The 9,882-nt window shown below is 34.2% G+C and overlaps 1 protein-coding gene across 1 annotated transcript in view; it reads right to left on the bottom strand.

The window, feature by feature from the left end:
* LOC106780714 (probable inactive ATP-dependent zinc metalloprotease FTSHI 4, chloroplastic) overlaps positions 1–9,492 on the bottom strand; it is a 16,126-nt gene extending 6,634 nt beyond the window's left edge. The window contains exons 1-5 of the mRNA XM_014669027.2: positions 9,093–9,492; positions 8,638–8,893; positions 7,234–7,606; positions 4,909–5,167; positions 3,257–3,388 (exon numbers count right to left, since the gene is read on the bottom strand). Coding sequence (XP_014524513.1) covers positions 3,257–3,388; positions 4,909–5,167; positions 7,234–7,606; positions 8,638–8,893; positions 9,093–9,326 — 1,254 coding nt within the window. The 5' untranslated portion in view covers positions 9,327–9,492. The remainder of the gene's footprint in view (positions 1–3,256; positions 3,389–4,908; positions 5,168–7,233; positions 7,607–8,637; positions 8,894–9,092) is intronic.
* Positions 9,493–9,882: the final 390 nt, after the last annotated feature.

Below are 9,882 nucleotides of genomic sequence, written 5' to 3'. Positions count from 1 at the left end.
TACACCGGAATGAGAGGGATCTGGAGACTGTATAGGTATGGGACTATACAGTTGAAGGATAGCTTAAAGGAATTGATTTGGCTACCCATATCACCCAAATGCATTTACTTTTCGGAAGCCTAACCCATAAGAACTCCATGGTTAAGCGTGCTTAGCCTGGAGAAATTCTGGGATGGGTCACCTTCCGGGAAGTTTTTCCGGAAAGTGTGCGAGTGAGTACAAAGCACACTGGAAAGTCTCGTGGTGATGTGTGGGGACAGTTAACAGTCCCTGTAAGTTGTCGGGGCGTTACACTTTACATAACTTTCCTTACAAGGCACCCATATTTCCAAATCTAAAGTTTCTAAGTCAAAGTTATCTAATGAAGAGTATCAAGAATATCTCAGATTAAAGCCAAGCAGCCAAGCATAGTCTTTTACTCATTGTATTTTGTCAAAAGCTTGTATTTCACAAACCTTGGAGTGTCAAAGTTCATGAATAACTAATTCAGGTGCTTCTAATCACATTTTTGGTAATGCTGCATTATTTTCTTCTATTTCTCATCCTAAAATTCCTTACATTAGCCAATGAGTCCAAAGTTGCATCTTAGGGAGTTGGTGAAATCACCCTTTCTCCCTCCTTATACTTAAAGCATGTTTTTATTGTCCCTAATTGTCCTTTTAGCCTAACTTTTTTAAGTCAATTAACCAAATCTTTAAATTGTTACATAACCTTTTATGTCAATGCTTTTGTTATACAAGAGCATGGTGTAGGTTGATTGATTGGTGAAGGATATGAATCTAGAGGACTCTACTATCTTGGTGCTAGACCATCGATGTCTTGTTTAGCATCCCCATCTCCTAAACTTTTTGCATGATAGTTTAGGCCATCCACATAAAAATTAAAAAAGGTGATTCTTGAACTTAGCAAATTTCAAGCCTTAGATTATGAATCATGTCAATTAGAAAAACATGTTCGGTCTTATTTTTTGAAAAGAACTAAAAAAAGATGCAATTATATCTTTTCTATAATTCATTCTGATATTTAGGGTTCAAATTTACTCACATCTTTCGATTTTCATTATTGTCACTTCTATTGATGAGTACTCCCAATGTACTTGGATTTACTTAATGAAAGATACGCTGAACTTTTGAATATCTTTGAGTCTTTCCTTAATGAAATGAAAAACCAATTTGGCCAAGTGATCAAGATTTTAAGTGCTATGGCCAAAGAATAGTTTTCCTTTTGGCTTTTCTACCCTTTTAACTTTACATGATATTTTACATCAGTCGATCTTTCCTCATACACCTTAATAAAATGGTATAGCGAGAGAAAAAATAGACACTTAGTTGAAACTTCTCATGTCTTATTTTGGTGTCAATCTACCTGTCCATCACTGGAGTGATGTCATTCTTACTGCTTGTTATCCTAAAGTTTCATATTCCATTGTGTTTCCAAATGAACCTTATTTTTCAACTTCTCCTTTAGTCTTTAGTTATGTGTTTTGTGCATGTGTGCATTGTTAAATTCCTATGAGTTGAACCTATCTTTGTACCTAGGACTCTAGTTTGGTCTTTGTTCTTATGTGTACTCCTTGTATTAGAATTCTATAAATATAAATATGAGAACATCTAAGATGAGTAATCAAGCTCTCTGAAATTCATTATCTATTCTTTTATATTTTTCTCAAGTAGTTGTAACTGACTCATCAATGATTCGTACTTCATACTTATTAACTATAGTTAACTAATAGTTTTACCTCCAATTTCTCTTGTAATTAACGTTGTAGTATAACTATGTACCTGCAAAGACTAATTAACATATAGTTTTACCTCTAATTTTATATGGTATCAATGGTTTAATAATAATCCTGTAGTCTACTGTTTCACCAGTGGTTTCGTGTTCCATTTTCATAATGTTAAGAAGTGAATTTTAAGCATAACTCAACCTTACAAAATAGGCTTGTAAGATGAAGTTTGCACCCACTTATATATTGTAAATTGGCCTTATCTCTAGACAATATGGTACTTCCAACACACCTCTCTCATACTGAGGCATAAACATCTCAAGTTTGGAACTAGACATTAATGGATAGTACGATAGTGGCCCGATGGCAAATTGAACAATAGACCCAACAAACAACAATTCTCTCTAGGATAGGCTTTAATCATCTTATCTCTAGTCAATGTGGAATCTTCAACAAAGATCACTTTAAAACAATAATCATGTGATCATAACCCAGTAACCCACAATTGAATGGCATAGCCAAACAAAAATTCAATATCTAGAGATGGCTTATACCTTGCTCTTTCACTTCAACATACCATATATTTTCAGGTATGCCATATTCACTACATGCTATTTGATCAAGTGTATGCCATCAACCATCCTCCAAAACCAAGTGAGCCAGTTTCTATTATTCTCAAAGAAGAACTTCTATTTTCTTCCTCTTTATCTCTCCATATGCACTTTTTGACTATGCCTTAACTCAAATAAAAATAAGAAACTGACCATGAAATCCAATGTCATTTCTTGGATAGTCTTAATTGCTAATAGGTTAGAAGAGCTACTATCAGGACAACATATATATTGATTTATTTGGTATTAGCATCTTTTAGGCTTGTCCTTTTTTCCGATTCACTTTGTGCTTCATGACATTGATATTATGCTCCTAGTAGGTAATGGTTTCTTTTAAATTATTTCCACACTTGTCTTATCCCCTTTGTTGTTCACAAATCATACCCACTACTTCTGGCCTAATTCTTTCACATCTTCCTACAGACTCATCTCCTACACAATCAGACTCTCCCCCCTTTGCCTCCTTCATTGGGATTGTCCATAGCATTACACAAAGGCATCAACATTGCTATGTTCAATACCCTGTCCTTTGTACGTCTTCCCTTTAATAATCATCATTTTTCATATTAACTTGCTACGCTTTGGTGCACAGGTGGAGAGTTACTTTAGCACTTTATAGTATATATCTTTACATAAGCTGCTTTGGAGGAAAAGAATATGCATTTGGCCTCCATGTAGGAGCACAATGTCATTTTAAAACACCATCTATTTCAAGTTCATAAAGGGATTGGATAGTTTTCCTACATTGATGTCTTTTGTTCCTTCTAGATAGAACACTAGAACTTTGACAATTTTTAGTCAATCAAACATTAGTGCTGCAAAAACATCAAATCTGGAGTTTGTTTTTTCCTCACCAATTTCTATATATAGATTTGAGAGTACAGAAAAAACAATGATATAAAAGTAGTTCATATCTTACTCCACCAATATCAGGTCCTCCACGTTTGCTACCAATAGCATCTATCTCATCTATAAAGATTATAGAAGGTGAAAATGATCTTGCATTTCCAAAGAGGTCCTTAACACGCGATGCAGCAACCCCTACAAACATCTGGGAAGAAAAGACATTAAATGAGTCGATCTCATTTAGTTGTAAAGTACCAAATAAATCAGGTATAAAAAAATTAGGACAAGCCTTGTCGAATGCAACATTTTGCATTTCATGGGGACATGCCATCATGAAGTCCATCCATGTAAACAAAAAGAATATTGTGAAGCACATGATGTAAATACAAATAGTTAGCACTTAGCACACTCTAATTAGAGTCAAATTTATCTCATTATCTGTAACTGATTGAAAGAGGAATACTAGATTCCATATTATTAGCTAATGATTAATATGTTGATGTCTCCATTTAACCTTGGTATTTTAATAAAAAAAACAAATTAGGGTCATCAAAAGATACAAGTGGCATCAATTTGGTCCTTTAATATAATACATCAAAATGGTCCTCTAATGTCAATTTCTGGTATAATCCAATTTGAAGGACCAAATGATGTAAAAGTAGACACTAAATGACGATTCCAACAAAATTAGAGTTAACCTAAATTTAAGGTTAAATTATACATTTTATACAAATTTAAGGTTAAATTATCTTTTAAAAAATTCAATTAAGTCATTTAAGTCATAAAGTGGTTTAAATGGTCCTTCCATACATAATGTTAAACCTAATTTTGTTGATCTTTAAAATTAACATCCCATTCTATCCTCCATCTTTCTCCTCCACCCTCCTACTTCCCCCTCCCTCTCCCCACCCCATATACACCCACACCAAACTCTTCCTCTTCTATCTTCACCATCCATTCATTCATTCAATTCCCTTTCTTCCTTATTTGTTCTCCCAAAAATAAAAATCAAACCTTTGCTTTAAGCAAGGAACCTCAGCCTGAAATGTCACCCCAACTTTACATCTCCTAGATTGAGGTAACCCTTATGGTTCTTGTTCTTGCCAAAAATTAAAAAAAAAAAAAAAAAAAAAAGATGCAAAAAAAAAAAAAAAACGTTTTTTCTTTGTTTGTTTCAAAAATGAAGTTTCTTTTGTTTTTGCTATTAGGGGAGTTTATGTCATTATATATTGAAGAAGGTGTTGGGTGTGGGTGTGGATACAAGTTGATGGAGGGGGAAAGAGGAAGGGGTTAAGTGTCTTTGCAGGTCAGGTAGTTTAGGATGCGGTGGGGTAGGGGGTAGAAGAGATTGGATGTGGTGGGAAAGGGAGGAAGTACAGTTGAGGAGTGGAGGAAGAAGAGGGGACAGGGAGGAGGGGTGATGAAGGTTGGGATGGGGGGTTAACTTAAAATGTTAATGGTGTAAAGTTTAGGCTGAAAGAAGGACCATTCTACAAACATACAGGACTAAATTAAAACTTTTAGAAGATAAGGAACTAAACTGAATAAAACGTAAAAGATAAAGGACTATTAGTATAATTTAGCCTAAATTTTATCTATAATCCAGTTCATCAAAAATATAATGACTTTGTTTGGATTTATATATTGAACCAAACAAAATTTTCAAAGTTCTACTTGCAAATTTCAATTCAATGCATATGAACATCTTTGGAGAAGTGGCAGCACCTCTACGAAATCTGTGCCATTGGCTGCAAAGAAAGGCAATCCTGCTTCACCTGCAATGGCTTTGGCCAGTAGGGTTTTACCTGTTCCAGGAGGCCCATGAAGAAGTACACCTTTTGGACAATAAATTCCTTTGTCTTGAAAATCATCGTCATTCTTCAAAATTCGAACAATCTCTTGTAGTTCTTTCTTTATATATTCCTGGCCAGCAAAATCATCAAATGTAACACCAGTTCTTTCTTCTGCAGATATAAATTTAGCCCTGAGGGGAAACATAACAATTAGATTCTCGGTGTAAATAGATTGGCTGCCAAAATCTAATGCTTTTCTTTTTATTTGAAGAAATTGCACCAAAAGCTTCCCAACAATATTCAAAACTTCACCCGTTATCATGAGCCAGACACCACAAACCCACATTTCTTATAACATACAAGGTTTGCAAATATAGCCGTGCTGGTGTGCATCCCTCAACATGACCTAAATATCATCATAAAGATAAAGGAAAACAAAGACCCAAGACATGAAATAGCAGCAACAGCAGCTGTCCATATATCAAGCAAAAAAGAAATAATAAATTATAATGGTTGGGCAAATCCAAGCAGCGGATGCACTGGTTTTGCCTCTACGGTCTCCCAATAAATATCTAAATTAAATTTGATGACAAATTCAATCATCAAAATTTCAGTTGCAAAAATAGATCTCATCCAAATTCTAAATAATTTATGGAGTGTGTAGAGCTAATACCCACATGTTTACAGTCAAGCAAGTGCAAACTATTTAGGAAGTAAACACTAAATGGCCATATCCAACAGCCTAGACTATTCCAAACTTATAAAGATATATGAAACAAAAAAATAATAGTAGATAATTTTATGACAACAGTAGTAAGTAGCCCAGCCACCGTTTAGCCATAAAAACTTTAAAGACAAAGGGCATAGCCGATAGATTCTACTAGAATGTCAATTTTTATGAAGTAAAAAGTAAGGATCATAGTTCCCTTCCCCACAATTTAATTCTAAATCTCAAATAACAAACTCCCTAGCCCAAAAGCATTAGTTATTTGAGTAAGGCCAAATGACGATAAATATTATCTAGCAATTGTAACTTGAATGTGACTATAGAGACTTGTGTGGATTCTGGTTAAAATATGACTCTACCCTGCTTTGTTAAGCTTTTTCTTCTCCTCGAACTATTCAGTGAGTTCTTAGAAGAAGATGAATTAAGTGTTTTAAAAGATGTGATGCTTTAGACTTTAAGGTTTCTCACATTTATCATGAAGACAATTGTTGTGCTAATGGTCTTGCTAACATTGGGATTGACAATAGACTTGGCTATGTGGTTTAATGGTCTTCCTTCTAGTCCTAGTATAGTTTTTTTGTAATAGGTATCAAATTCCAAATTTTTGTTTTGCTTAGTTGTATCCTTTTCTAATGGTCTTGCTAACATTGGGATTGACAATAGACTTGGCTATGTGGTTTAATGGTCTTCCTTCTAGTCTTAGTATATTTTTTTTTTTTTTTGCAATAGGTATCAAATTCCAAATTTTTGTTTTGCTTAGTTGTATCCTTTGCGGGAGTGTGGTTATTTTTTTCTAAGCATGGGTTTGGTTTGGTCCCTCATGCTTTTGTATATTTTTTCTTCCTTGTAGGCAGCTTTCCATGTGATGACATATGACTGTTGAATACTAGAATGTCAACCTAGCTGGAATACTAATGTTCATAATGATGCCAAAAATGTGAATCTTATTATTAAAAAAAAAAAAAAGTTGAGTGACAAATATCAATGTTATTATTAGAAAGTGTACTTTAAATCTAACTCAGCTTCATGAAACTAGTTTAGTAAAGTAGGGTTTACATCCACCCCTATTTCATATTTTGGACATATCCCTAGTCATTGTGAGCATGGAATAGAGATTGTTCAAAGTTGGTAAAATGACATGCCAAACAAATCTCGTTAAGATAGATTCTTATATGCTCTAATATCATCTTAGAAAGTAGATTTTAAGGATCACAAGTTGATGTTGGATCTCCAACAGCTACATACCATAATTAGGAAAAAAAATATTGAGTAGAATAAAAAGGAGGAATAAGTGATCAATCACTCCTCCAAGGATTTCTTACTCACAAAGAGCTAATGCTCAATTACAAATGATACCCCAAAGAATGAAATCATTTCCCATCCACCGACTTATTTAACTCATTAGCCCCTAAATGATTGATATCCTAATTGTTTTAACCAACTCCTTTCCCACAGCCCTAACAATCAGCCAGCTAAAAACGTGAAATTACAACAACCAACAGGAAACATTGAGAAAATTTATCCACTTACCGACTCTGTCCTAGAGATCCTAGTGCACGGCTTCTGAGTGGCTGGCTAGTTTTTTGGCTAGGAGTTCCCAAATCACAAGGTATCAACTTTGCATATATTGGTCTCATCAGATTATCAATCCACACATAAAAACCAACAGCCAGAGCAAGACGCATAGACCATATGACAGCAACTGCAACAGTTGAGTATATTTCAGCAGGCACAGCATCTACATTAATGACATCAACATTTACAATTTGCTGATGTAGCTTTCTCCATACATCATTCCAACTATCAATTGGCATTCGATTGATAGGATGACGCCGAAAAATAATATCATCAGGATTCCCTTCAGTTCCTATCACTGTCCCGTTTTTGTAATAAGGTAGAATAACTGCAGAAACATGAAAACAAATATTGAGCAAAACAACATTTCAACCAGACCTACAGCTTTAAATAGCTTGGCTGAAGCAATAGCATGGACCAAAGTGCACCGCACCAACACAATAACTTTGTAAAATACATTGCAATACATATTGTAAAATGATAAAATGCCAGATTGTGCATGCTTTCACATTGCCTGTTGGAAAGCTTACGAAACCTTCAAACTCAACAAAACACAAATTTAACAAAACTAAATGCTGAAAGTGCAGTTTGAAGGACAATTGATATTATTATGCCATTCTGCGGTTTATTCTGCTGACACTTCCCTGTTCTACCTTCTTTACCTTTTTCTTTTTCTTTTAATCGGCTATGTTTTTTATTAGTGACGGGATTTGAACACATGACCTATTCTTCTCTCCCTACAACTTTTACAACCAAACAAACCTTATATCTCCACCTTCTTTTTCTTTTCAGGTGTAGAGATAAAAAAAATGGTATCCCCATATCTTCATTACTTAATTCGCAATAAACAAAACAAGATTATCTCAAACCAGCACAAAAACGGCAATAAACACAAACTAATTTCATCAACCAACTAACATGTTCAACCCAACAGTAAGAACTTCACATAATGCACCAAATTAAACTCAGAAGCGAAAAAAGTGCAAAGACAATATAAAACAGAGTCTTCTCTAATCTCTCGGCTAAACTTCTAAACTAAGAGTCACATTATCCGCATTAACTATCATAACATCCTCATACAACATATTCAAATCTCCAAGACAAAAATAAAACAAACAATACCCAGTAAACATCTTCCTCACAACTAGCAACCTAGTTCCGTGTCCAGCATAACATATAGACTCTATTAAGACAAGTTTCTCTACAAGCACTTATGAGAAAAGAAAATACAAAGTTAAAACAAACCTAGCAGCTTACAAACTTAAAATAAACTATGCACTTGACTTTTAAGAAACTTTTTTCCATTTAACTACTTTTTTTCTACTCCTGAAAAAGAAAAGGAAAAGGAAAAATCTCCACCTGATATAGTTTGACCGTAATTAGAGTACTCCATAAACTGTACATTATTAGATTCAAGAAGTCTCAAAAAATCGCTGAACTCTATCCCGTGTGAGTTTTCAGGATCCCACTCAGTCCCCTTGAGTTTTCCTCGCAAAGTCAACAGAACTCTGCTCCACGAAGAAGCCATCACAAGCTGTCTCTCTAACTGCACGTTCGCCTTCTTGTCAAACTCTTCCAACTCATCCATTCTCTTCCTTTCCGCCTCCTTTAGTTTCTGTGCACGGTTCACTTTTCTCATCAACACATAAGTTCCAACCGAAATATGCACACGTGCGTAAATATCAAAAATTGCATATTTGCATTGCACTATAAAGAAGAAATAATAAATCAAAACTGCCCACAATATAGATAACACTGAATTCTTAGTTTCCAGAATTTCCTAAAATTCTTCCCTTTTTCCTTTTGTGACCAACCTCGAATAGTTGCGCGGATTCAGAGTCTTGTTCTTGCTCTTTGTTGGGTGTGTTGGAAAAAGAATTGGAAGCGTTGATTCTGAGTTTGCATCGATTTGTGAAGTTGAGAGGGGGAAATGCATTAGTGAGAAAGCGAGCTGAAAAGATGGAAAATTTGGGGATATGGGTTTTTGGAGGGAAGAAGGGCTTTGGGAGTTGGAGCCAATCGATGGTGTTTGCCATTGAAGAATTCATGTTCTGCGATAATCACGTGAGCACAAAGAGTTTCAGCTTTTAGCTACGTTCATATCTTCTTACCACTGCACTTCACTTCGCTTCACCAAATTGCAGCGTCTCCAAATTGCAGCTAGTTATCAGCTTTCTGCATTTTGAAGTTCATGTTGGGGTTTAGGGGTAGAGGATAATTGTTTTATTTGTTTTTGTTTTTTTCACACATAATTTATTTTTAATAAATAACATGCAAAAAGAATAAGCAAAATCACTCATAAATAAATAATATTTTCTTATTGAAACGAAGAAAATATTAAATATTCATCTTATATTTTCTTTTTGTCTTTTATTAAAAGAACTTTTCAACTTTATGAAGACCAAGTGTCTAGAAAATTTTATTTAGTGTGCACATATATACCATAAACTCAATCTCATTCTAATTAATTTACATATTTTTATTTTTTACATTTATAGAAATACAAATAATAGAAATATAGTTACCAAAATTAATAGAAAACATAATTATATTTTAAATGATATATATAGATGATTATATTTTTATTTTTACTATAAAATAAGA

The sequence above is a fragment of the Vigna radiata genome, unplaced genomic scaffold, assembly GCF_000741045.1.
Source record: "Vigna radiata var. radiata cultivar VC1973A unplaced genomic scaffold, Vradiata_ver6 scaffold_51, whole genome shotgun sequence".
Lineage (NCBI taxonomy): Eukaryota > Viridiplantae > Streptophyta > Magnoliopsida > Fabales > Fabaceae > Vigna > Vigna radiata.
Note: the sequence above shows the minus strand (reverse complement) of the source record. Positions and strands in the feature narration are given on the sequence as shown.